We start from the raw sequence: 27,483 nt of genomic DNA, 5'->3' as shown, positions 1-27,483 counted from the left end.
TGCGGTTTACCTGTTAGGACGTGAAGTATCTATAAGCATCTAATGGTCTGTGTTTTGGAAAAGGAACTAAGCAGTGCAGCTGCAAGTTTGAGTCTAATTAGCAGTTGTCTACTCCAGGATACACTGAGAGGTTGATGGTAAATTAAACATGAGTTTGTGGTATGATGCTGTTACAGAAAATTCACTGCTAATCTTGGCATTGTATCTAGGGAGAATGAATGTAAAGAGCTCTTTAAACTAGAGCAGTAGTGCTATTTTTTCCTTCCCCCTTGGCATATCGTGTAGGTTTGAGCCCACATTTGAGAAAAGATCAGGAAAATATAAAAGCAAAGAAGCCAGTAGTACAGAAGATTAGGAAGGATAAGATTAGGGAGAATTTAAAGCTCGGAAAAGAGCACGCCAAATCTAGGAGGAAAGAAATCCAGTTTGGGGGGTTTGAGATGTCTCAAGATCTAAAAATAAAAATACAAACTGAAACACGCTGGAATTCTGAGTTTGAAAAGGATTGCTGAACTGTGTCGTCAAGTAAACTTGTGAGGACTGTGTTTAAGGGCAAAGCAGTCCCTGCTGCAAGAGATCAGGTGGGATGGCTCAAGTAGTTTCTCCTAGCTCTGACAGAAAGACAGTGTACACCAATGGCTTCAAACTAACTGTTTATTCAGGTTGGATTTTTTTAGGTTTGTGCCTTAAAGTAATCTTCCATCCATTTTCACAGAACAAAGAACAACGGTACAGGGCCAGGTTTATTTTTTGCACACGCAAACTGGAGTTAGCACATGGCATGACCCTAGGATACCAAGGTATGTATTTATAGGGCGATGGGGTGGGATTCTGTGTGTGTACAGATGTAAGCTGAATCTTTTAGAGCAAAAATCAGTGAAATCTTGAAGAATAATAATTATGAAATAGACTATCTAAATTTAATGTGAGAGAGATGAGCAGAGGGGTGATTTTGGTTCTCTCCATTTAGCTTTGCACTGTATATTAAAGATGACTTTGAAAGGGAGAATTATCTACCAGTGAATCATGTAAAACAAGCAAAGAAAAGCATGTAGTCCTTCAGGAATTACCATTTGGCAAACCCTTCCAAAATGTCACTGTGACTTTGTTATTGTTTTTTATAAAGTTGGTTTTCTGAATCAAATTTTTTTCTTTAGAAACAGTTTGGACTACAAATTAAATAAAAAGGTGACTGCCGCCTGAGTATTGAATTGGTAATTTCTGTATAATAGTGCCCATTCTTGTACAACTGAAGCAGAGATTACCTCCAGTCTTTAAACTTGAAGTAGTGCTGGGGTTTTTATGCTTCAGACCAATGATTTGCAGCTAGGAAATTTGAATCCTCCACATGATTAATTTAGTAAAGCCTCTTTAAAACTTAACCTGCAGTTAATCCAGGTCTTTGTGACTAAGGTCTGTCTTCCTTGAGGAGCTCTGAATCTGGGCTGTTTCACTGGGCTGCCTGTACACCCAGTTCGGTAGTAAAGAACAGCGTTTGTAACTCTTCATCTGCTGTGTTCATTGTGTAATAGACCGGTGTGGTACAGGATATTAGAAAAATTATATACAGTAGTGTAGGCAAAAGTGTAGATATAACCACAGTATATGGGAGGATATGAAAAAATGAGGTTTAGAGAGAGATAAAAGCGCTGATGTTAGATTAGCTGATGCTGTTGGAAGAAAAAATGACAGTGCTCATTCTTCATGTCAGTCAAGTCAGGCTTGGATGCCCAAAGCCTTGTTTCTTCTCCAACTGATCCTGGTTTACTTAATGAAAGCTGCTGCTTCTTTTTGCTGCACATTTTAGCCAGGATTTTGGGACCAGCAATGTAGGTGGTCACAGCAGTGTCTCAGATTCAGTGGTCACCCGTCTTTGGGTTGAGATGGCTTTTCTTTGCCACAGAGTTACAGTGCAAAAATGTAACCTTGGCATTTAGCACAGATGTAGGTTAAAACTTGGTGTAATCAGATCTCTAAAGCACTTTCAGATGCACAGCTGATTGAAACAAATGGTTACAACTATAATCTTCTTTCAAGGAGCCTAACAAAGGCTTGTCTGTCTCCCTGTGTACCCCATGCTGGCTTTTGCCATCCCTTGACAGTAATGAAGCCTTTGATGTACAAACCTTTTCTAAAGCCTCTCATACCCTTATACTGATGTTGGGCTGTTAGATTTAGGTAATGAAATCTATAGAGTGATGTCTTCAGCCCTGCATAATAGATAAACCCACCTCAACTGTCTAGAGAACACCTCCCTTAACAGCGTTCCTGTCAAAACAACGGTCTCCAGGTTCCCCTCCTTCTTTTTCTTGCCATTGTTGGTATTTTACTATATGGGGCAGCTTTAAAGCGTTTTAAATTCTCGAGTTGTAAATACATTCTGTGTTGAATTTAAACGCTATTGTGCTACCTGAAGGTGAGTGATTGCCTTTAGCAGCGCCTACAAAGGATGGCACCTTAAAGCTATCAAGAATGAAAGGGATGAACGTGTCAGAGAAGCCTTTCTGTGAGCGATTTCTCATACTTAAGTTTCTAACCTCGCTAATTAAATAGGTGAATTTTTCTTTTGAAGCCATTTTAGTGTTTGGCTGCCTTGGCTTCTTACCCTCCTGGGTATTTGGAGGCAGTGGTTGATTTAGAGGCCTTTCATTTTTAGGTTTTCTGCACATGGGTTGCATTAGTGTTAATAGGATTTTTTATTTTCTGTCTAACTTTTTGCTACAAAGAAGATCTCTCTGGCCTTTTGCAGCTCTGCCTAAATGATGATGTTGCATGTTGAAGTTACTTTTAAGCTGCATGGCTTTGTTAATCTCAAGGACAGATTACAAAGTTGCACTGCTTAGATGAAGGATTCTAAAAAGGCAACATTAAAGTAGTTACAGTGTACTGCTTTCCTGAGGCTTTCATAGCCTGGAATCACAAAGAGCCAAATTCACTCCCCCTCCCCATTCCCTGAATGTAATTGGTTCCACCTTCACTTCAGGAGTGCTTTAACTTTGTTTACTTTTCTCCTTAGAGACCTTAACAGTGTGAATTGCGATGAACTGGGACCTCTGCCTCCAGGTTGGGAAGTTAGAAGTACAGTTTCAGGAAGAATATATTTTGTAGATCATAACAACAGAACCACACAATTCACAGATCCACGACTACATCACATCATGAAGTAAGAAGTTTGTATGATAAATAATTCATCTCAAGTTTGGATTCTTAAGCCATTTATTTTTGTACAATTTTAATTACAGTCCGGGAGTCATGAGATGCTGAAACAAAACCCCATTGCTTAATGATATTAGGCAACAGATGCAAGGAGGTGAATTTTTGTGCGAGTCTAATCAGGGTCTGAATATTAGTTGTCAGCCCTAGTTTTGTCTGACCTTCATGCAAAGACTCTACAAAACTGTTTTTATTATGCTTTGCAGTCCCCAGGGAGGGCTTGCATATTTCTGCATAATGCTGATCTTTTAAGTTGGTTTGACAAAACTGCACCAAGTTGTGTCGGAGAAAATATGCAGATCTAGAAATGTTGCAGTGCAGAGTAGAGGATCTGCCAGGCAGTTCCACAGCACTCTGCTCATGTCTCTCTGGCTTAGCAGTTCTAGTTCTATTCTAGCTCTTGGTAGATCTGAGCTGGCTTTCTGCTCCTTTGAGCTCGAGACAGCAGGAATATAAAGCCAGGTGGAGTCTGGTCTCCTGGTGCAGTGCACAGCCAGCTCAGGTTTAGCAGGATTTAATAAATTCAAGCTCTACATCATGCAAAAGCAGCTGCACTGTTACAGATCTGGCCCTGGAAGAAGCCTGATGGTGTGTGTGCATTGTGCTTGAGTTCAGAATTTGCCTTAGATCCAATCAGTCTGTGCTTGAAGAATATACTGCAGAATCTCTTATTTAAAATATGAAATGGATCCTCAACCCACATAAAGGCATGACCAATGAGGATGAACGTTTGAGGCTTTGTCTATGTAGGAGAAGTACACATTTCTCTTCCAGTAATCGTAGAGGTAGTTCTTTTCTACTGTGTCATTTTGTAATGCTTCTAGAATAAATATTTTACTTTTCTTTCAAAGCCATCAATGCCAGCTAAAAGAGCCCAGCCAGCAGCCTCTGCCAGCTCCAAATGAGGGGTCCGTGGAAGAGGGCGAGGAGTTGCCTGCACAGAGATATGAAAGAGACTTGGTGCAAAAGCTAAAAGTTCTTAGACATGAGCTTTCCCTTCAGCAGCCGCAGGCAGGTCACTGCCGAATTGAAGTGTCCAGAGAGGAAATATTTGAGGTATTTGATGGACTCTTTACTACAAATATCAATTTCTCTCATTCAAGTTTAATAAAACTGGTCTTTTCTTACATCAAGTCAGTTTAATGGGAGAAGTGGTGAATCTGGTGGTATCATACAGATTATCAGAACTCTGATTAAAATAAAGAAAAAGAACATTCTTTTAGTTTCATGTTTTAACTTGGCCATTTATAAGAAGAAATTCTGAGTAGTTTGGGGCTCTTTTGCCAATACAAATGTTTAGTTGCTAAAAGGCTTTCACCTTACACGGGGAAAGCTGGGTTATGTAAAGTTTACATGGGTTTTGCTGACAAATTTGAGCGTTCTTTTTCATTTAGAAATGACAAAAGTTGAAAACTAAAAAGGAATGGGATCTGCTTGTTATTACTGCTTGTGTGTGTGGGCATGTAAAAAGTAACTCTAACTGGGCATTCTTCTATTCTTAGATCGGATTACTTTTTAAGTACTTTTGTAGCAAAGGGGAATTAAGCTTTTTGTGGACTTTATACCAACAAATGTTAGTCTTGTCATTGAAATGTGCTTTAGATTAGCCCTTTAACAGAATGTTTTCTGCAGCTGAGTAAAAAAAATCTATTGTATTACTGCTTCTTAGTAGAGCTAATTATAGAAAAGAAATAAAATGTCTAATCTGTTTAAAAAAAAAACCACCAACCCAACCAATAAATATGTCTACACATGTACAGGAATCCTACCGTCAGATAATGAAGATGAGGCCCAAGGATTTGAAAAAGAGGCTTATGGTAAAATTTCGAGGTGAGGAAGGCCTGGATTATGGAGGAGTAGCAAGGTGAGATTTTTGTTTTTCTGACAGTTTTTAGCTGTAAAACTGGTGGGGTTTTGTGTATGTGTTTGTGTTCTTGTGTGTGCTTTTCAATGAGTCTTGTACAGACCTGATTTGTTTAAATATGCCCCTGACCATGTTTAGGGAATGGGTAAGGAATGAGATGGCATTGTCTCATTGCTTACTAGCTATGTTAATTCATGTTAATTTCTTCACTACTTATAAACTACAACCAAGCAACCTGTACGTTGAAAAATACAGTAAGATTTTAAGTGTACTTCTTTCTTCTGCAGGTGGAAAGCAGTAGAAGATTTAATTTGAAATAAGAAACTGATAACTGTGTTAATGGTTCACAGTAACTGTGTTATCTAAAACTTAAGTGGAAGTTGCATTCTTCTAAAATAACACTTTCTTTTTTGGCAGAGAATGGTTGTATTTACTGTGCCATGAAATGTTGAATCCATACTATGGACTCTTCCAGTACTCTACAGATAATATTTACATGCTGCAAATCAATCCAGACTCCTCTATCAATCCCGTAAGTATTGACTTCTGAGCAATGTGTGTATTTTAAGAGATTGTCCCTTGCAGTTTATAATTGCAGCTAATTCCTTCACAATGAGAACATAGACAGTGAAGTGAGGTAAAAATGTGTTAACACATCTTGTATTGTTATAATGCAGAGGAGCAGGGTTTGCACAGAAATGGAAAAGCATGAGAGAGGCCTCTCAATAAGCTGCTGTGTAGTTTGGGTGTTTGCTTCCTCATTATTGCAGGACTTGTATTGATATAAACCCTAAAAGGAGAAGCAATTCTGCTTGCAAGGTCTAAAGTACTTGTATGTAGTTTATTAGGTAAAGTGCAGAGACTTGTTTGATATGTTTAATCATTAAATGTTTCTCTTCTTGGTTATGTTATGAGGAAAAATTGTGGTTCCTTTTGCCCAGAGGGGCTGCAGATGATTTGCACTTAAATAGCCACGAGATGTCAGTGTTAGAGTGTCTTTGTGCTGCCTGATTTTCTCCTCTCTCCCTGCAGGACCATTTGTCTTATTTCCATTTTGTTGGTCGGATAATGGGTTTGGCTGTGTTCCATGGACACTATATCAATGGGGGGTTCACGGTTCCCTTTTATAAACAGCTCCTGGGGAAACCCATTCAGCTCTCTGATCTGGAATCTGTTGACCCAGAACTACACAAAAGTTTAGTCTGGATTCTGTAAGTACTGTATTTATTGGTTGTCTTGCTGTGGAGAAGATAATGCTTTACAGAAAATAGAAGGGTCTTGTAACGGGGGAGATGGGGACAAAATTCCCAAGGAACAATTTCTGTGTCAAAAAGCTCAAACTATGTGAGGAAATTGTTCTCGTGTAAACTGTGTTAGGCCTCCTCGTAGTAAATTAGGTTCTGAATTAAGAGTTGCGTGAGTGTGGTAGAATACCACAGTATCAGAATCCTCAGAACTCCGTCCTGAGTTTGGAAGTACAACCTTTGGCCTTAAGAAAGTGTGGATTTAAAAACAAAAAAACAACAGTATTGATTAAAAAGAAAATAAATTGAATTAATTTGAACTTTGTGCACTTACAGTTTAGAACAAAACAAACCCATCATCATTAGGTGAAGCTTTGGGATTCTTCAGCATTTCTTCGCATTGTTCCTTTTTCATAAAGGCTGTTTTAAATTTCAGTTTGAAGTTATTGGTATGTTATTGAAAATAATTGATTTCTTCTGTGCTGCACTCAGTAGATGACAGCAGATTGCGTTATTGTTGTGTATATATATGTGTGTGTGTTTAGGGATTAATCATTTATTCATTATCCCAAATACTACCACAACTGTAATGGTGAGAATGGCGCCTCTGACTGGGCTCCTCAGCAGACATTAAGCCGTATGGAAATCAGTGGTTGTGGCAGCATTCCTCTAGTGGTGTGGAATGCAGATGGATGCTTACCAGGTTTATACTGACACTGTGTGTTCAAATAACAAGCTGTCAGCATTGCCACTGCAAGTGATCAAAAATACAACGTTTACCTTCTGTCTTTCATTTGTTAGAGAGAACGATATCACCCCGGTTCTGGACCATACTTTCTGTGTGGAACACAATGCTTTTGGGAGGATTTTACAGCACGAACTCAAACCGAATGGCAGGAACATTCCAGTGACAGAAGAGAACAAGAAAGAATATGTCAGGTATTGCAGAACATATCCTGCAAATGTAGTGGAAGGAAGGCAGTGAACACGTTGCTTCTTTTTATATGGTGTAACTAATGGTATGGGTATTTCAGAGGGAAATACCTGATTCATAAATTACGTGTTTTCATGCAATGTAATGTAGTAAAGCCTGGGAAGAAGTTGTAAGTTGTACATTGTGTTGTCTGTTGATGGTATAATAATCAACTGTCGATAGCAAAAGGAATTAATAATCATTTCTTTCATAAGGTGTCTTTTAAAACTAATTCCTCTGTAAAATGAACTTTTTCCAGCCTTGCTCAAAAAAGCCCATTCTTATCCAGCTTATCACTCTGACCTTTTTTGCCTTCCCCCAGGTTGTATGTGAACTGGCGATTTATGAGAGGCATAGAAGCACAGTTCTTGGCTCTGCAGAAAGGTTTTAATGAACTCATTCCCCAACATCTCCTAAAGCCTTTTGACCAGAAGGAGCTTGAGGTATACATCTTAACCTCTTGGAATATTAGTTTGTAATTTGTACATTCTAAACTCAAGCACTGATCTGAAAGTAAATAACAATAGTTTATTACAGTTTCTATACCAGAAGGTTATGCATTTGTTAAACCGAACACTTTCTGTTTTATTCTAGATGTGCTTTGGGTTAGTGTTAGTGAGAGGACTGCTCAGACAGGGGAGATGAATACACCGTGCTGTGTAACCAATCGCTAATGCTCAAAGCAGGTGGTCTGGGCAGAGAGAGGGAGAATTGCAAGCCTGAAGAGCTGCTGGCAAGACCTAACCTGTTATGTGCCCCAGAACTTGTTTTCTTCAATAACTATTTTAATACGTCTGTTTCTATAGACACATAAGTCACGGTTTACAGCAGCTAAAGTATAAGTGAGAGAGCACATAGAAAATGAATCAGTTTAACTTTGCATTTAATCCTGAGGTACAGAGTTCTGCACCATTTTTCTTTCAGTTTTTTGTTTATTATTTTAAAGAAGGCAGTGGACTATTTGGGGTATTGGAAGAAATAGTTTAATGGTAGTAGTTTGTGCAGACCAATTGTTCACACAAAGTTACTGTGTTCCATGAGTTAGTTGTTTAAAAAGGCAGATTGTAAATCCAATTAATATTTCAATTCTGTCCAAATTAGGATAGTTACAACAGCGTTAATACTGTAAGTTAGTCTAAGTGGGTACTATCTTGGTGTCACAAAAAGACAGCTGCTAAATGGTAGCTCTTAGAATGGAATTCTCAATATGGAATATTGTGGGAAATTTAGAATATGACACACATTTTGTTTTGAGTGATGATGTCTCCTGTATGCCATTTGTTTGTCGTTGCCAGGGTAGCTGGTTAGATTCATGGCCAATAATGACTTCCTCTTTCAATATTTTGCAACCTGGTTTCATCTGGAAAAGAGATTGAAGTAATCTGTCTAGTCTTTGTCAGACACTCTCATAAACAACATCAAAAAACAGCTGCTAAGTTTTTGTATTTAATGGTTAGTTATGGACAATGGACCAATTAGGCTGTAACCATAAACTGAGCAGCACTTTCTTGTAGTGGGTTATTAGCAGCTCTAGGATAAAGCCAGATCAGGAAAATGATTTCTGTGTCAACTCAATAGATGGCATGCCTTCATCCAAGTCTGAGATTCACTGTACTTTTCAGGTGGGGTAGATTTAAAAAGCAGGTCTTGAATGGGCATTTGAATCTGATTTCTTCTGAAAATTCCAGTTCTGGTGCAATCCTCAGCTTCAGTTTCATTGCAGATTAACTGGGGAGATTTACTTCCTGTTCTAAACTGTTTTGGAGGGTTACTGTGTACCAGGAAGGTGGCTCGAGTGCATAAAGAATGCTGGGCATTGTGAAATAACTGAATGTATGTTTTCATAGCTGCAAAACTGAAATGACTTTGAATGTTAAAGCATTTTCTAATCCATTAACAGCTAATCATAGGAGGCCTGGATAAGATAGACCTGAATGACTGGAAGTCAAACACACGCCTAAAGCACTGCATGGCAGATAGCAATATTGTGAAGTGGTTCTGGCAAGCGGTGGAAACATTTGATGAAGAAAGAAGGGCAAGGCTTTTGCAGTTTGTGACAGGTTCAACGCGTGTCCCACTTCAAGGTTTCAAGGCTTTACAAGGTGACTGATGTGGAGGCTGAGTTAACATGCAGTGGGAGGAAGACTGTGTGGAATTTATTGGGCCCTTCTGGAATATCAGCAATATCATTACTGGATAACTCGATCACTTGCAAGCTTTTCATCCTAAGAGCAGTTCTACGTTTATCAGTGGCTGCTGGTGACCACTTTAGCTGTTGCTAACAAGTCATGCAAGCTGGACAATCTGTCCTCACGTAGCACTTAGGCTGCTGTCAGTACTGGCTTATCAGTCTCTTACAGTTCTGTGGACTGATGTTGTTAGTATCACTGCATGAGAGCATGTACGTGATTATAGAGCAGACTGAGCAGTTCTTTTACATGAGAAGTGTATCCCCATTGATGCTTGGCAACAGACCATTAGACTGAAACAACTTCCTGAAAGTTGCAGTTTTGGTTGTCATAACAGGTAGCAGTGTCCTAGACTTGTGGTTCTTCTAATAGCATTGCTTGTGTTAGCTGACAGCAAACTGATCTTCAGAATTGAAATACATAGTTCTGTTTTGCAAGAAAAGTTTTCTTACTTTTGAGCCTTTTCATTATAACTATGTGAAGTTTAACCACGTTCCAAAATACTGCTCTGCAAGTTTGTTGTCATTAAGAGACCCATCATTTCTATTATCTCTTCACCAGCTGCAAATCTGATCTGCAGACAGGCTATAGCACACTTGTATCTGCACCTGGAACTGTGATTTTCTCTTGCCTTTTTATAAATAGCAAAATATGTGTGCATTAATGCTATTTTGTTGAAGTGCATTAACTAGAATGTCTGTTTGTAAGGTTCTACAGGCGCTGCAGGACCCAGACTGTTTACCATCCATTTAATAGATGCAAACACAGACAACCTTCCAAAAGCCCACACTTGGTAAGATGAAATGTTCCACTTGTCAGTGTGTACTTTCCCTTTGTCTTAAAGTAGCCATCTTAGTCCTGGCTATGGATTAACCCGTGTGAGGTGCTTAGATGAATCCAAGTATGTTCTGCTAGCTTGGAAATACCTGTACTCTGCAGCCAGCAAAATAGTTGACTGAAGTTCTTATTGCTTGATGCTTGGCTTATGTCTTCTGTTCTACCTGTGGTTTTTGTCTGCCCTGAGATCAATTATTCTGAATAGTGAGATGTTAATGTCCACATATTCAGCAAAAGTATTCACTGATAAATTACTCATAGCAATGAATCTTCATTGAGGATTAGAAAGAGTAGTTTTTAGGTGTAAAATGTAAGAAAAGAGTTCTGTTTGATACAAAACTGAGCTCTCGTATGGAATATCAGGGAAAAGAAATGATTTCAGTAGAAGCACAGATTACCTACAGGCAGAGCAAGGAGCGGGCCTGCCTGGTGTCTTGCTTTCTTTGCAAGTCTCCTGCATCTCTTCCTCCCTGACCCAGCCCAAGTAAGGCATTCCTGCTGCAGAAGTACAGTTACTCCTTTGATGTTGCCTCCTTTGACCATTGAAAGAGCTGAGGCTTTGACATGAATTTTACAAATTCTATCTTTATGTAGCTAATCTAGGGTTTGTATGTTAGTTTTTTTGTTGTTTTTTTTCCTTAATTTCAATATATATGTTAGGTTCATAATCTGCAATGTGTTATTATTTTATCTCTAGCTTTAACCGGATTGACATTCCGCCTTATGAGTCATATGAGAAGCTTTACGAGAAGCTGTTGACAGCTGTGGAAGAGACATGTGGGTTTGCTGTGGAGTGAAAAAGCAACCAAAGGAAACAGATGCTAGCTCATGGACCACCAAATCAAAAGCTAGAAGAAGCTTGCTGTGAACTTCCTGCTAAGCTGTCTGAAGCACCGGAACTCTAGACAACTTGGAGATGGCTTGTTTCCCTTCCACTGTTGGTGGATGATGGTGGGGGCAGGGGCTTTTGTTGGTGGTTTCCAACTCTTTTTTTTTCCCCCTTTGTTACAATAAGCCCTTCCCTCTTCTTCCATCCCCATAAAATGTAATGCAGCCAAGTTCAGCATTTGGCCTTGGATACACAGGATATTCTGCTAGATTTGTAACACATATTGTGATGGGTCGATGACCTGTGGGTTTGTTGTTTTTTTTTAATAGGAAAATCGCAGTGTAGTTAAGAATGAGCTTGATTTGCCGAGGACTTGCAGATGGTTAGGAGTGCCTGGTTAGTTTGTCTAAAATCAAGCTTGAGCCCTGTAGGGTCCAGTGGGTGCAGTGTGTCTGACTGGCGCTAGAATTTGCATTGCACATTCTAAAAACCTGATTAAAAAGTGAACTTCTAGCAGAAATTACCTCCATATGAGCATTTAACTGAAAGGCAAAGTATTTCTAGTTCTGCCTTAGCAGGAAGCTCCCAGTGGAAGCTGTGGCTTAACTTGAGAGAAGCGAAAGAATTGGGGACAGCTTAAATGGTATTGTATGATTTCTTTTTGGTTGTCCTGGCTGAAACCTAATTGTTTTGCACATGAAAACAGTTATTTCCTCCTGCAGAATTACTTTCCGTAGTTTGCTCAGATATAATTACCTTACAGAGAAAGCTTTGCAAGGAGGAGGCGGAGGACAAAATTACTTCAATTCCAAAGCTGTGATTTCTGTGCCACTGTTCTACCTGAGATGTTTTTGCGACTTCATATTTGAAGACTCAAAATGGAAATCACCAAATGCTACATCAACAGAGCTAACTTCTGTTCTGAAGTTTTTGGCCGTGTGAAAGGTTTATTTGGAGGCTGTGGTAAAAGGGTAACTATACAGTGAATACATTTTAAATGTTAGGGAAAGCTATTGAAAGGATTTACGACTTCAGTTCTGTAAGGATAAGAATTTCTCCAGAGAGCCATATAAGGCTGTTTTTTAGTATACCTGAAACTAATATTAAAAGGTTGGTTCTCTAACACATTGCTAAGATAACTTCCCGGGGGTAACAAAAGCAAATCAAACACCCGAATCACTAACATTTTTTCCAGTTTGCACACCAAAATGAGACAGCGTTTTAACAAATAACACAGCTTCAGAAAGCCCCAGTTATCTGTCAAACATGTCTAAACTTAAGTAAAGCAGGCTTGCTTGTATAGGACTTTTTTCTTTGGCAAGCCTGATTTTTAGAGAAATTCATTACTGAAACATTTAACAGATGTTTTTGTTTATGGAATAGTGCATTGAAATTCAGCTGTGGGTAAGAGGTTGTTCTTAGAAGATGTCTACTGGAATACTTCTATTTTGTCTTTTTTAAATTGAATTTGATAATAGCTTTAAACTGTGATAGGACAGAAGGTAGACACTTGTCGAAATTCTGGCATCATTCTCAGTTTTGTTTGTTTCCATTGACCATAACTCTCGTGGTTTGTGGTTGGGAGTGAGGATTGCATTGAAGGTGTAAAATTGTACCATAGTGTGAGATTTGCACAGGGTGGCTCAAGGTGCTCAGCCAGCGAGACTGTACAGGAGAGAGGTGTATTTACACCCATGTTCTGGAGGAATCTTGGTGCAGCTGGGGACGGGTTTCTGCAGTTCTGATCATTGGGACACAAGTGAAATCATGTGTGTGTTTTGCAGAAAGGAAATGGAACAGTCTGTAGGTGAACGTCTGTACAGTCTTGGGCTGAGCAGCAGGATCCCCATGGCCCTGGCTTTTCAAAATGGCTGTGAAGTCGTACCTGTTCATAGAGTGTATTTAATCCTTTCAGTACGTTTGAATGTGCAATAAACCAGTCAGATAGGAAAAATGCAGAATGGGTTATTGCCCAAAAGCTTTGCATGTAGTCTCATGTGAATTTTTCACTAAAAGAGTTGAAAAAACAGATGCTAAAGCCCACCACTAACAGAAATCCTATCACACAAGCTCTATAACTGGGTCAGTGAAAACCAAGTGAGGTGAAGGTAAGGGCCCTTGGTTTGGAAGTCTATAGGTCAAGTAGCTTTTATGTCAACGACACAGTTGACATATGATAGTTCCTAATGTCTTTTCTAGGTCAGTGTTTTATTGAATGCACAAAATAAGAATAGGCAAGGATTGTTGTTTGCTGTATTTAAAAGCCCTTGTCAAGGTACCTCCTCCTTGCTGACAATAATGAGAATAGGGCACCATCTTTTTAATTATTTTAGTTCTCTTTTATACAGCTTCACCACCTCTCCCATTGTGTCGTCTTTGCAATTTTGTGCCACTTCAGTGATGATAAAGACCCTTTTTTTGTATTGTTCTGTACATGCATTTGAGGCAGGCCTTAAAGCTGAATGGATGGATAGATGGAGGAAATAAAGAAGCGAGGCAGTATGGGTTTTAAGTGATGATTTCTTCTTCCAGTGGCTGATTTCAAGGCCAGGGAAGGATGAAATGCAAACAAGAGTTTGCATGGCTCAAGCCATTGACTCTATGAGGCTTTGTGGGCTGTTCTCATAACCTCAGCTGTCTGAATTTCCGAGTCTGTCTGAGTGTGTTCATTCTTACTTGGTCTGCCAGCACTTGAACTGGTTGTTACTCCTCAAACTTGCCCAAAGAATAACATAAAGTCTGGTGTTCGTTCAGTCATTCCACGTTCCACCTTGTGCACACATGCGTCTTGGATCAGACCTGAAGGAAATACAAGGTACAATGTGTCTTTCGTTCCTGTCCTAAAGGCAAACCTAAAAGCTGGTCCGTTGGCACAGACCTTCAGTGCTTGCCCTGATACTGCTCATCAGCCTATACTATATGCTCAGGGATGTAGGAAACCACCACTTTGCTCGTGTTTTAAATCGGGAAGAAATGAGGCTGTTTTATGGATGTTGGCATTAACTTGGGCATTATGTTAGACAAGACCCTGCTTCAGAAAGGCTGCTTGAAGCTCCAGGGGGTGAAATCAACGTTTGCTCAGCAGTATGTACTTTGTTCAAGTTGAGGTGGTTGTGAAATCCAATAGACTTTGTAAATTAGTGATCTGGCCACCAGGGCCCTTCTGTAGCTCAGGTTCAGGGCCGCGTGGCACAGCAAGTTCCCAGAAACACAGTACGGATCTGTTTTGAATTTGTTAATTTTTGTTCCTCGACCACTTTATAATGTATTTTTTTTTAATTTATTATTTTGTAATGTCATGTTTAAGTATTGCTGCTATCCTTGTTATTCTTCCCACTGTTTTTATGGCAGATTTATTTTGTGAAAGTTGTACACTAATGTTTCATTTTATGTCTAAATCAAAGTATTTAAAGAAATACTAGTTCTATTTAATGTGGTTATGGAACCAGCTGGAATAAACAGTGATTGTATAGTAGGCTGGACCCAGGAGGTCATGTTCATTTTTGTTACATATGCAATAAACTCACAACTTTAAACTCTTGGTATCCACCGCTTTGTTAACGTATTTATGGAAGCCATAGGAAAACTGGTACTCGGAATGAAATGTGCTCAGCTCAACTGGAGCTGGGGGTGGAGGACTGACCGAGTCACAGTGTTAAAGGAGGCAAGAACAAAAAAACCTGTAGCATTACAAAATGCTCATTGGGGTTAATGAATAATCCCGTTATTTTACAGACCCCGAGTGCAGTGCGATGAAGCTTTGCCGCTATTAGCAGTGACCAGACTTGTGACTAATGAGCAACGGCGTTGTCTGACAGAACTGCCTCACCTTGTGCTGAGTACAGGTACCTGCAGTAGGAAGCTGGGGTGGCTCGGTGGATGAGCTGTGAAAATGCAGCTGGTTTCAGAGGCTTACACTGATGGCTCAGCTAAAACTCCTCCTTTTGAGAGAGTGCGTTTTATTTCTTCTCTGTTTACCACCCTTCATCCATTTCTCCTCTTATGTCCCATTATTTTTCCAAAATCTCAGTTTTTAGTTGGGATGGGCGGGGGGGAAAATCTTAATGAGAGCTGGGGAAAGATTGATTAATGCTGATGAATCTTTGCTTTCCTGTACTTCTGTGAGTGGAGATTCAGTGGTATGAGTCTGCACGCAGACAGTGCTGGCAGTCAGCACGCGTGATTCAGCGCTGCAGCACAGCCTTCCCTCCCCAAGCTGAAAGCTGGGCTTTCCTTCATCTGTGTAGATTCTGGTTTTCTTTATTTTTAATAGATATATTCTTTGAGCAACTTCACAGCATGGCCAGACACACCACTGGAGCGGATTCTCTGGACTAACCTAGTGGTAATAGAGGGGCTGCAGTAGGACTCTTGCGCTACATGAGCTTTTGGGAAACTGATTAACAAATCCCAGTTTCTCTTAAGAAATGTTACAGAACTTAAAAGAGTAATTCACTCTTTTGCAGAAGCTTGGCAGGTCGATTAAATTCCTCAGGTTAAATTTTCCAGTCTCTGCCTCCTTCTGCAGGATGTACAAAAACAGTCTGTGAGGAGCACTGCTCTAGGAGTGGTGATTTGTCTTCTGATTTATGATGATGCTCCCGTGTCCTCGGCTCTCCGCCTGCCTGGGGGAATGCAGCCCCTGCTGTACACTGAGATATACTTGACCAAGGTACACCAGAACGTATTTTAATTTATGAATGCTTTCTGTTGACAGCCCTCTTCATATATTCTCATGGTGGCTTGCAGTTTGATGCTTAGCTATAAACCCTCATAATCATTTTACTTTTTCAGGCATTGTTTTTCACATGTGGCTTAGGGTACTGCTAAAACCCTACAGCTTTGCCAACAAACACGTACAGACAAAATCCCTTTAGGTGCGGTGGGGCAGGAAGGGATAATGCCTCTCTTCCTGATTTGGCTGACTTGAAATAACATCGAGCCTAAATGTATAACCCCTGTCTGCAATCTTGCAGTTAGTGGCTGGGTGAATAATGCAAACAATGCCCATGTGTCCTGCGGATCCCTTTCCAGCCTTGGCTGGAGCATTGTTTCATGGTTTAATCCCCCCTTGGAGAGCAGGAGCCACTTAACCTGGGACCTGTGCTCTACTCAACATGAAATAAAAGAAAATCTGCCTGGAGCCCTTAGGGCTGGCTGTGAGATGACAGGAGGGGGGCTTAGACATCAACAGGTTAAGAATGACTTCTTTTTTTCCTTCCACCACAACCTGGCTTTTATGGACCGCAGAAGAGGGGTGTTTAAAGGGAGGGTTAGTGTGGCTTTGCAGACAGCTGCTGCTGTGCCCTGCCAAGTCTGTGGAGCTCTGTCCCAGATTCAGCAGCAGCTGGCAAACTGACCAGGGGTTGGGCTGTGCGTGGAAGCCATATGGCTGAGCTGTGGCGGTTCTGGTACGGGGAGGAGATGGAGGTAGACGTTCCTGGAGGACCCAGGAGACCCTGGCATCACTCTCGGTATTTGGTTGGGTTCTAGAACAAGATCTGCCAGAGAAACCTGGATGTGGTGGTGAGGAGAGAATAAGAAAGCAATGTGAACTTAACCTGGTCTCTTCTACGGAGCTAACCTTGATCCAAGAAAGCTACAGACACTGAATCGTTCTGGGCAAGTATTTGGTCTGAGAGACTTTGGAGTGAAATGTTAATTGGATGCTGGCTAAATGAGTCCAGACAGGTGGGACTGACATGAGGACACTGCTCAGAGTCCCCCCTGCTTAGGGCTCCTTATGCCTTTGCTCTGTTGGATATCAAAGGGGAGATTTAACCCATTCTGGGGAACCCGTGGGGAGCAGAGATGCTGTCCCCTTGTGCAGGGAGCATGGGCTCGTCTGAAGGTCTGCCTGAACCAGCTGGGAACAGTGCTACTATAGAGCACCTGACATGGGAGAGGGTCCGGGGTGCCATTTTCATCCAGGAAATGATTCCTCTAACAAATCTAGTGATAGATTATTTTCAGTAGAGCTCCTGGTAGAAACATAATAACAAGAAGCACGTTTATCAGAAGGCTCAGAGCGAGTTCAGTGATCAGAGCCTTTCATCCTTTATTGCTATAACCGATATCTTATCAGCCTCACCCAGGTAGCAATGATGTGCCACAGCTCTCAGCAAAAGGGCTGAGAAACTGAACCACAACAGAGGAAAAGGCATTTGCATCTCTGCCACCTGCCCGATGGGCACCCACCTCTCACAGGCCGCAGTCATCCTCTCTAGAGCCCCCCAGGGGTGGGATGGGGGCTGGCGGCTGTGCGGAGGAGCCCCGCTGCACTGCCCGGTGCTGTCTCCGCAGGTACTCACTGTAGTTCTTGGAGAGCAGCGTGTACAGGAAGGGGTTGACGCAGCTGTTGCTGTAGGCCAAGCAGGTCACCAGGAAGTTGATGGGGACAATGGTGGAGCTGCCCCGTTCCCCACGCTCGTGCCAGTAGAGGCTGAAGAGTTGCCAAAGCCAGAAGGGCACAAAGCAAGCCCAGTAGGCGAGCACAATGCTGAAGATCATGTACAAGACCTTCTGCTTGGGACAGTGGCTGGCGTGCTTGGCGTGAGCAACAAGAGCCCTCTGGGATCTCCAGTAGGTCCTGGCCAGCTTGGCATACACGCAGCAGATGGTGACCCCCGGGGCGAGGATGCAGGTGTTGAAGAGCACAGTGAGGTACACCTTATAGGGCCCCATCCGCCACGTGGGGTGGCACATACGCTTGGTCACCCCGTGGTGGTGGCTGGTACGCAGGTCGATGAGGATCATGCTGGGCAGGGCAAGGAGGAAGGCCACCAGCCATGCCAGGAAGGTGAGCAGCCGCCGACGGTCCCTTGAGCCGCGCAGTGTGGCCAGAGGGCGGGCGACGGCCAGGTAGCGCTCAGTGCTCATGATGGTCAGGATGAAGATGCTGGCATGCATGGTGAGGAGGTCGAGGCTGAAGAGGATCCTGCAGCCCAGGTCTCCAAAGTACCAGTCCCGCACGAAGTAGGTGCACACCACGAAGGGGATGGTGGACAGGTAGAGCAGGTCAGCCAAGGCCAAGTTGATGATGTAAACATACATGGAGCCGCTGCGCCTCATGGAGACGGTGGTGACCACCAGTGTGTAGATGTTCCCCGCCGTGCCCACCACGCACATGGTGCCCAGGATGCAGCCCAGGAAGGAAGTGGCCAGGAGGTCACTGGTGCTATCAGACGTAGCGTTGAGTTGGGTGCTGCCGTTCTTTGGATAGCACAGCTCTGGGGTGCACGCACCAGGCTCCATCCTCACTGCCCCCTCGCAGCTGGGACAGGACCTCGCCAGCAGCCACCCCTGAGGTCACTGCCTTGGAGGGAATCCTGAGCTGCAGCTCCTGGTTGTGTTGTCCCAGCTGCAGCACCCGCAGCAGTGGTAGCGCTCAGCTCCAATGTGTGGCTCTCTCCTGCGCAGCCTGGAAAAGCCATCCTCCATGCACCCGCCTTCCTGCAGCTGAAGGAGGGACGAGGCAGGGACGGAGGTGGGATTTGTCCCTCTGCCCTCCAGTGGGATGGAACACGGCGGCTGCTCCCATTGCCACCCACTGGGATGCTGGCACAGCTCCTCACTGGGAGGGAGGTGGGAAAAAAACACCGATTTCTCCATGTCAGAAACTTTTCCTTGGGGTTTTCTCCTTCTCAGAGGATGGGAAGGAGAAAAGAGCAAACACCATCACCCCAGAGCTGATGGCAATGGGAACCTTGTGCTGGCACCCACCCCTATGGGATCTTCCCTCCCTGCAACTCCAGCGTTAAGGCAGAGAGCAAAAAGCTGCTTCGAGCAGAGACAAAATGAGTGACGCTGCCAGGAAAATGCAGCAGGATCCTCTGGAGTCACATCAGAAACCTCTGCATCAATCCAGGTCTGTGTTGCCAGCTATGCACCCAGGCTGGTTGACTTTGTGCTATGGACTGTGCAGAGCAAAAGGGCTCCATATGGGGCTGCACTCCTTGCAAGAAGGCGTTGGGTATCAAAGGGAAATCAGCATTGCTGCTCCATCACCTGGGCACAAACAGCACAGCAATGGGATAAGGGAGAGAGGTGCAGGACTGGGGGGTTGTAAGGAGCGTGTTGGTTTGAGGAGGGGGGATTAGTTGGGAGTCTGAAATGGGGTGATGGGGGAGTGCTGAGGGCTGGAGAGTGCTGGGGAATGCTGTGATAGCTCTGGGAATGGGAAGGGGAGGAGGGGGAGTGAGGCTAAAAAGGGTCTAGATTAGGAGGAAAAAAAGTCTTGCAAAGGCCCAAAATGAAGATGGGGGGAAATCCGGGAAGGGTTTTAATTGGAACGAGGTGATGGGAGAGAAGATGCCCAGCAAAGGCTCAGAAATGGGGGAAGAAGGGGAAGAATTCCAGAGAGAGCGACCCTTGGGAGGGCGGTGAGTGTGTGGGGCAGCTGGAGGTGGGGGTCCCATATAGATCATAACCCTCCCATACAGATCACAGCCCTCCCATATAACCACAGCCCTCCCTATGGTGCGGCCGGCCTATAGAGCTCGCTCCGCCGGGCACCACGTGCGCTCGTGATGGCCCCGCCCCCTCCGCGTTAGCCACGCCCCCTCCCGTTAGCCCTGCCCCTTTCTGTTAGCCCCGCCCCCTCCCTTTAGCCCCGCCCCCTTGTGTTTTAGCCCCGCCCCCTCCGTCACCGCGCATTGCCCGGAAGGTGGCATTGCTCCTGGCGGACCGCCCCCCCCGCACTCTATGGTACGTTCTCCGTGACGGGACCTCCTTGGCCGCCCTTCTGTCCCTCTCCTCTCGCCCCATTTCCCCAGTTCCCGCCGTTCCACTCTATGGTGCGGGGCGGGGCGGTCACGTGGCTCTGTCAGGCCGGAAGGAGCGGGGCAGCGGCGGCTCAATGGAGCGGGGCCGGCGGGAGGTTGTTGTCCCGGTGAGTAGCGCTGCGGGCAGAGCGGGGGGCAGCGATTAGAGCGGAGCCGTTAGAGCGGCCTCACCTCGGGGCTGCTTCGGGCTCCGCTCCCCGTCACCCCGCCGTGCTGGGCGCTGTGTGCTGGGCCTGTCCCGGGCCCTGCTCCCCGGTGCCTCCCGTCCGTCTGTGTGGTGCTGGGGGCGGCTGTGAGCGCTGTGTCCTCCCAGCCCGTCTGTGAAGTGCTGTGGTGCAGCCGCTGCTTTGGGACTCGTGGTGCTTTGCATTGAGAAATGCTGCTGCTGTTCAGCTGTACTTGTGGCACTGCTGCAGTGTGTTGTGTTTGGTTCGAAGCGTGCCGAGCTGCTGGGAAGCAATAGCTGCGTGTGTCCGGCTGTTGGAGCGGCTGCAGGAGGGTCCTGGTCGCAGCAGGATGTGAGGTGTGCAGCAGAGCAGGGCTGGGTTACACCGTGCATAAGGTGCCTTGCAGACAGCACGGACAGGGGCTGTGTGAGGCCATGGCTCTGTGTGAGCATGGAGTGGTTCTTGCTGTGTTCCCGTGCTGTATCAGCACCCTGCAGTCTGTATCATGGGCCCTGTGTGCACATTTACCGTTCTCACCTGCTGTCCTCATTTCTAGGGCCTGCGCTGCACGAAGCTCTGCACCCTCCTCACCCTGTTGATGCTGTGAGCGTCTCAGTGCGCTGGGTGTCTGTGTAGCGTGGATAATTAGTGATCACCGTGACAGGAGCTTGGGGCTGGGCTCCTGGGGCTGGGAGGAGGTTCCCCCACTTCCTACAGCAACACTCGGTGCTGTTTCAGTTTCAATGACGGTTCCCCTCTGCCTTTCGCTTTCCCTTCCTCAAGCACTTTCCTGTCTGCCATTCCACATGTTCCTTTTTAGGGCTGCTGCTCCCAGCTCAGTGGCTGGGGCGGGCTCTGCTGACGACAAGGTATGTTTTGCTTTACAACAAGGTGCTGGCAGTCTGTCCCAGCCTCAGAAGCTGCCCCAGAACTCCAAATTCCATGGCAGGCCGTTGCTTTGTCTGTTGGGAATGCAGCGTGTGCTGCTGCCAGCAGTGTGGATCCAGCGCTGCCTCTGACAGCTCTGCTCACAGCGTCGTGTCTCGTGCTTTGAAGCTGGTCACAAATTGCTTAAAAGTCCTGTGGCAAAAATAGGTGGAGTGCAACACCAGCACAGCTGGGGAGAAGCAGGAAGTGTGACTGGGGGCTAATTAGCAACACCTGAGCAGCACAGGCACCACTGAGAGGGAAGCAGAACCCTCTGGGTGTTGCTCATTGCTGCTGGAAGAGGCTCCCATTTATTCATTTGCAGTAGGTGCCTTTGGGTTTGTTTTTTGGGAGCCACGGTGAGTGGTTTGCTGGAGCAGTGTGTTCAGGAAGGCTCAGCTGTGGTGTCAGTGCTTGCTGAAGCCACATTCTTTATGGGACAGTCAGAGCTACGCCACTAATTCTTTGTGTCAGGAGCCTGACTTATGCATGTGGATTTGATCTGGAGAGGACCCCTGTTCCTAAAGGAGAGGCTCTGACAGCCTCCAAAGTGTGTGCACACACTGGAGCTCTGTGCACAGTGTGCCTTTGTGGATGGGTGGATGTGTTTTGAGCTGCCCTGAGTGATTTCAACTGCTCTTAACAGCATCTCTGCCCGCTGGGGTGAGTGCATGGCCAACAGCTTGAAGCATGCAGCTGATTTAGGACACCAGCAGCAGCCCAGGAAATAAGTTCATTGCTGTTCTGCTGTGGCAGTTCCTGCGCTGTGTTGGAGGCAGGCAGGGAGAGGAGGGGCCCTTGAATATCCTGGGAGCTGGGGTGGGCTCTGCTCTCTGAAGCACTGAGATGGAGATAGCAGCCTTGTCTCACTGATGGAGGCCATCGTGCCCTCACTGCCTTCATGTCACAGAACCTCAAGTTTAGTTTGAAACCAGCTCAGAGTGGTGTTGTTTCCTCAGGGTCGGTGCTGAAGAGCTTGTGGTCATTTCAGACTTGTAATGATCCTCGGGAAAGCTGAATTGCTTAGCAGTAGGAAATGCTGCTGACTGACACTGTTCTGCTGTGGTTCCCTGCCTGTGTTGCAGGGGGAGCTGTCAGGACCTGATGGAGCTGTGCTGGAAGCAAAGTGTCTGAGCTGAAATAAATCCGTGTCTGTGTGTTGGTGTCAGCATACCAGGCTCCTGGCCACCCCCCCATGTGGGTTGCTCAGAAAAGGGCAGTGCTGTAGTAAATAGGATGTGAGCTGTGAGGTGGTTCCTTTGGGAAGCCTGCAGTTCTGAGATGTTTGATGCCTTCAGAAGGATGGCTGGGTGTGAACTTCCAAGTCAGTGCATCACCGTGAAGCCTGTGGTGGTTTTGAAGCCCTGTGGCTGTTCCCACAGCTCAGAGTACTTTGGTGCCTTGCAGCCCCCTGGTCTGGGCTACTCAATCCCTTGTTACTCTTGATTTCTCCCTTGATTTCTCTGCTTACAATAGAAAACTGAGTTGAAGATATGTGTCCCGGCTGCTGAATGACTGCTGCAAGAGTTGCACTCCACTTTCTTTGTTCTCTTATAGCTTTTAAAGGTGACATTTGGGTTTCCTTAAAAAAGAGAAGAGACAAAGAAGGCACTACTGAGGATCTGGAGAGGAAGCGCCGCCTCCTTTCTCCTGGAGCACTCTATGAGCTGTAAGTAGCAGAGAAACACTCTCACGTACATCCCCAGGCACAGAGGTTGCTAATTTTGTTCTGTTCTATGTGGGCCCCCCAGGCTGATAGGGAGGAGGAGGCAGTGCCATCAGCACCAGCTGGGCACACACAGGTTTGTGTCACACCTTCATTCCTGCACAGTCTGTGTCTTTCAGATACCAGCACCTCAGTAACGGTGCTGCTCAGAAGGAAGGGCCTTTGGTTGGCTTACATGGGAGGTCAAGGCTGAAAGAAAGGATAAAGACTTGCCCTGGAAGTGACAGAGCTGCAGTTCACATGGTGCTGTGTGCTCTTAGACCACAAAATCAGAGCAATGTGGTTCTTTAAACGATGGACTGTGAGCCTGAGATGTTGGTTCTGTGCACACGTTCTTGGAGGTGTCAGGCACACACCATCACAGCTTGGACAATAAATGCACCTGTTTTAAAGCCCTCTCACCTTCCCTAGGAAAGCCCACAGGGAAATCTGCTGCCGTTGTATGTTGTAGGTGGATAAAATAAAGCCAGACAGGTTCCTTTCTTTCTGTACTTCGTGTTGGCAGATGAACTGATGGCAATGGAGCACGTCCCTGGGCTGTGGCTGAGCGATCATTGTGCCCGAATGGCTCATCCACATGAGTGAGGCTGACTGGGAGCCTGGCGTCCTGAGCTGGGGAAGCAGTGGTGATGTGAGCTGCTCTGGCAGCTCTGGCTGTATTCTTTTGCAAGGTGTACACCGTGTCACTGGTTTCCTCGCACACAGCAAACAATCTTCTGGCATTTCTTGCCAGCCTTGTTTCAGTTGCGATGAGGCTGCTTGGCGTGATAAGCACTGCTAAGCTCTCCCTGCTTCTGCTGGGCAGCTGTTACAAGGAGCAGATTGAACCCTTTGAAATGTTTCGCTGAAAGCTTAGCAATGGGTCAGGCGGAGTTTATTTTGTGTTGTTATGTTTTTCTTAAGGGCTGAGTTTTAGCTTTTCTGTTTCTGGCTTGTCACAAGCCATGCATTATTTAAGCAGCTTCTCTTTGTTTTAGCAGCTTGAGACGAGCCAGAACCTCACTTTGCTTGCAGGCGACCAGAAGCCTCGGTGCTGCCTGTAGGCAGAAGGCAGGAATTGATGCTCTTCTGTCAACATAGGTGAGCAGCAGTGGTATTGCTGTGCGGGGGGAGAGGCTAAAACACACTGAGACTTAATGCTGCTGACATCTCTTTCAAGTTGCTCTTTTTTTCCCCCCCACTTCCATTTGGTCGGGGTTTCAATTCCAACCTCCCCTGCAGTGCTTCCTGCATGTCCTCCTGCCTTGAGCTAGAGCCAGAACAGAGCACTTTGTGTCTGCTCCCATCTCGGGTATGTGGGAGTTCAAGATTTCAAATGCTCTAAGTAGGAATAAATAGGCTACGATGTGGTGGGTAGGAGAGGTCCCCCCCCTTGACTGTCGCTTTCAATCCCAGCACCATCTGAAGATGCTTTTTACAGCACAAACAGGAGGTGGAGGGAGCCTGCTCGGGTTCTGCTCCAATTCTTGCAAGCCGGAAACTTCAGCCTGTGCTGGGAGTTGGAATAGATGCACCGTGCTGCTGCTTGCTATTTTTAGGTTAGGCTAAAAATATGAAACGTGGTGGTTGCGGGGATTTTGAGTGGGATTGGGGACTCATGTGTAAGCAATCAGCCTGCACCTGTGACCTGCTTTCACATCCCAGCAGCAGAACTGTCTGCTTGGGGTGGCTGGGAGCAGTGCCTTTGGAGAGGGCACATCTGTGTGTGTGCAGCTTGCCTGGGAGGTGTGCATGCCTTCAGCTGTCAGATCTTCCTTTTAGAATGGCTCTTGTATCCTGCTCTTGCATTGTGAGGCTGATAGTTGTGCTGGGGCTCTGTTATAGGTAGCCTTATCCAGGCATAGAAGTCACAGAGGTGGTGTGAAATAGCTTCTTTCATGTGCTTTGCTTGCCTTGGTTGTGTTGTTTATGTAGGGCAGCCCCTGGGGGGGCTTTGATCTTGTTAGCTCACTTTCTTTGCAGCCCGGTGCCACACAAGTGAAAAACTTGTGATTGTGCTGCTGGACAGAACTGGCAGCGCCAATGGGTGCTGGTCTGTGGGTGCTGTGCAGGGGGCACACACAGCCTGTGATCCTGAGCTGCTTTACAGAGCATTTCCTACCCCTCTGCTTTGATGCTGAAGGAACAAGCCGATTGCCAGATGAAACCAGAGCTGCTGATGGAGAGCGGTGTCTGAGAGCCAAATGGGAAGGGTGGTGGGTCAGCTCAGCACCTCCCAGCCCTCTGCTCCCTCCCACCTCGCTGTGATGGGGGAGAGAACTGAGGGGAAAAAAGGGTGAATCTATGGGTTGAGATAAAGGCAGTTGAGTGGAACAAAACGGAAAGAAAATTAACGATGGGATGTATGGGACAAATGGCACATGGTGCTGTTGCTGCACCTGCTGAGCAGTGCCCAGCCAGTTCCCAGGCTGTGCTCCTCAGCTCAGTGTAAGCACTGTGCAGCAGGAGCCAAAACATGGGTGTTGTCAGCTCTGCTCTGCCTCAACCCACAACACAGCACTGCTGTCACTGCTGGGAAGGAAGATAACCGTCCCAGCTGGAGCCGGGACAGCGCGGAGCAGTCACAGTGTTGGCTGACCCACACAGACTGAACTCTGATGCGCTGCGTGTCCCTGCACGGGGAGAATATCTGAGCCACTGAGCTCTGCAGAGAGCAGATCTGAGCAGACACCTGCCCAGCCTCTGTCTGCACTGTTAAGTGCTGCAGGGCTGATTTGTGGCTTTTCCCTCCTCACCAGCCTCAGAACGATCCCTTGCTGTGTGATGGCTCCAGCAATGGCTTTTCCTTGCTCAGTGCGTTGCTCCCAGTGTGGTGGGGCTGAGGTGGGCACTGCAGGGCGTGCTGTGCAGGACCAGCCTGCAGGATTGATGGGCATGGAAGCACCTGGCTGGCTGCAGGGGCTTGGGTGCTATTCCTGGTGCTGCCTCTCGCCTGCTTGCTGACCTTGGCCACATTGCTCCTTCCAGTGCTTCTGTTTCTCTATCTTGTAAGTGGTGAGAACAACATTGATCTTGTTTTTCTAAAGCACTTGGAGGGCTGAGGATGGGAAAGTGGCGAGGCAAGGCGATAGCTATTCACAAGTGCCAGGCAAATGGAACTGGGATCATGTGGATGTGACCTTTTTAAAAGGACGGTGCTTTCAGCAGGCGTGCTTACTGATAGCATGCAGGAGTGGAGCAGCACTTCTGCACCTCTCTGAACACCAAAGTGCCTCTCAGAGCAAGGCTTGCTTCTCCTTGCACATAAAGCAGAGGCACCTTGTGGAAATAACCCCCAAGTTCTGCAGGGTACGTGTGTTCCTGACTTTTCACAATGGGGATGAATAGTTCCTGGGGGGGGGAATGTGTATGTTGAAGTTCATAGCGTGTATCTGAGCAGGTTTTGTCATGCTGTGCCAGCTGCAAATCCTGCTCCCTGCAGGGGAAGTTAGTCAGAATGACTGAGGAGGGATTTACGCTGCTTTTGTGTACCAGCAAAAGGATTTTAGAGCAGACCCACCATTTTCTTCCAACGTATGCAGCCGTAAATATTTAATAATACAGATTCCTCAATGCTCTGACAATGAGATGAATACTTCTCAATAAAAGGCCTCCAGTTGTGTTCCAGTGACCAAATATTGCTCCAACTTCAGTCTGTGTTTAGCTGTTGTGTGATAAGCTGGAGCTGTGGGCTGTCAGAGCACAAAATGGAAGCTGTTCAGGTCGCAGTGATCCCATCCCATCGTGGAGCCCTGTGTGGTGCCGGGCTGTGAGCAGGTGGCTGGCAGAGCTCAGTCCTGGGAAGGAGCCACATCCCTTCTGTGTCTCTGGTTTGTGTACAGGTGTTGTCCTGGAATCTCCAGCAAGTTCTAATAGAGGAGGGGATGTGTCACAAAGCAGGCAGGGCTGTTCTTCAGAACGGCAGGTCATGGCAACGCAGTGTTTGCTGTAAGTGCTGCCTGTCCCTGGGCCTGGTCACACACTGCCCTTGGGGTGCAGCTTCTTTCCAAGGGTCAGTGCCTGGATGGCGTGAGATGAGCATCCCTGATTGCTCTGCAGCCCCAGTTCAGCCTTCACGTGAGGCACTGAGGGTTTGGGGTGCTTGTCTTCGTTCCAGCAGCACCTTGCTTTGCATTCAGCTTCTCAGCAGCCAGGCTTTCAGATCTGCTGGGCTCTGATGCCAACATTTCTTGTGCTCGGTCTGTTCCCTGCACTGGGTGCTGGCTGTGGAGGCTGCAGAGCGCGGGGCACACAGCTCTGCTTTGAAGCTTTCACTCCTTTTACCAGCAGGTGGTGGCAGAAACACCACTCTGACTTTTTTGACTTCTGGGAAACAGAAAACAGCTTTTGAGGGTCCGAGTGCTGGCTGGGCAGAGCTGTGTTGCCCTCCTGCAGCTGCACAGCTCTGAGCATCTCCATGCTCCTCCCCCTCTGTGAGCCTGGTTGTGCTGTGCTGGAAATCAGAACTGAAACTGAAACACACTTTACACACTTTACCCTCCTCTGTTTTTGTCTTCTAGTTCCTCGTGCTAGCCTGAGTGCCATGCCTGGGCCTTGATGCTTCTAGGAACAGCTATTGAAAATGGCAGAGAGAGCTGGAAATGAAGAAGCAGTTCATCTAAGCAGCTTCCATAGCCACAGAGGGAAAGGTGAGCACTGATGTCTGCGTACTTCCCAAAGTCACAGTTGCACAGCCCTGCTTACAGGGAGCAGGAATAATAGATATTAAATGTGCAGGAGTGTTGTTAATAG

The 27,483-nt window shown here is 45.8% G+C and overlaps 3 protein-coding genes across 22 annotated transcripts in view; 2 read left to right on the top strand and 1 right to left on the bottom strand.

The window, feature by feature from the left end:
• Nucleotides 1-14,685, top strand: part of SMURF1 (SMAD specific E3 ubiquitin protein ligase 1) — a 42,106-nt gene extending 27,421 nt beyond the window's left edge. For 3 of the 6 annotated variants that reach the window (XM_015876900.3, XM_015876898.3, XM_085513891.1), the window contains exons 8-18: nucleotides 716-800; nucleotides 3,017-3,163; nucleotides 4,065-4,269; nucleotides 4,974-5,077; nucleotides 5,495-5,609; nucleotides 6,110-6,288; nucleotides 7,123-7,260; nucleotides 7,617-7,737; nucleotides 9,195-9,396; nucleotides 10,201-10,276; nucleotides 11,018-14,685. In XM_015876900.3, coding sequence (XP_015732386.1) covers nucleotides 716-800; nucleotides 3,017-3,163; nucleotides 4,065-4,269; nucleotides 4,974-5,077; nucleotides 5,495-5,609; nucleotides 6,110-6,288; nucleotides 7,123-7,260; nucleotides 7,617-7,737; nucleotides 9,195-9,396; nucleotides 10,201-10,276; nucleotides 11,018-11,117 — 1,472 coding nt within the window. In that variant the 3' untranslated portion in view covers nucleotides 11,118-14,685. Of the gene's footprint in view, nucleotides 1-715; nucleotides 801-3,016; nucleotides 3,164-4,064; nucleotides 4,270-4,973; nucleotides 5,078-5,494; nucleotides 5,610-6,109; nucleotides 6,289-7,122; nucleotides 7,261-7,616; nucleotides 7,738-9,194; nucleotides 9,397-10,191; nucleotides 10,277-11,017 lie in introns of all 6 variants that reach the window. The other 3 variants (XM_015876899.3, XM_015876896.3, XM_015876897.3) reach the window with 1 other exon arrangement.
• The window catches only part of RNF216 (ring finger protein 216), a 65,219-nt gene continuing 52,064 nt past the window's right edge, over nucleotides 14,329-27,483 (top strand). The window contains exons 1-5 of one of the 15 annotated variants that reach the window (XM_085513882.1): nucleotides 19,967-20,039; nucleotides 22,584-22,695; nucleotides 22,872-23,423; nucleotides 23,733-23,832; nucleotides 27,252-27,380. In XM_085513882.1, coding sequence (XP_085370008.1) covers nucleotides 27,314-27,380 — 67 coding nt within the window. In that variant the 5' untranslated portion in view covers nucleotides 19,967-20,039; nucleotides 22,584-22,695; nucleotides 22,872-23,423; nucleotides 23,733-23,832; nucleotides 27,252-27,313. Of the gene's footprint in view, nucleotides 14,995-15,677; nucleotides 15,822-19,757; nucleotides 19,856-19,966; nucleotides 20,040-22,583; nucleotides 22,696-22,777; nucleotides 22,829-22,871; nucleotides 23,424-23,729; nucleotides 23,833-26,671; nucleotides 26,744-27,251; nucleotides 27,381-27,483 lie in introns of those variants that run through there. The other 14 variants (XM_085513885.1, XM_085513884.1, XM_085513886.1 and 11 more) reach the window with 14 other exon arrangements.
• Nucleotides 16,686-19,657, bottom strand: LOC107320729 (urotensin-2 receptor-like). The gene has a single exon (XM_085513892.1). It carries the CDS (start codon nucleotides 18,401-18,403, stop codon nucleotides 17,351-17,353), a length of 1,053 nt encoding a protein of 350 aa, XP_085370018.1. The 5' UTR covers nucleotides 18,404-19,657; the 3' UTR covers nucleotides 16,686-17,350.

This window comes from Coturnix japonica, chromosome 13 (assembly GCF_054131305.1).
Source record: "Coturnix japonica strain WE chromosome 13, WE-NBRP24, whole genome shotgun sequence".
NCBI lineage: Eukaryota > Metazoa > Chordata > Aves > Galliformes > Phasianidae > Coturnix > Coturnix japonica.
This window is presented reverse-complemented; position numbering and strand designations above follow the sequence as displayed.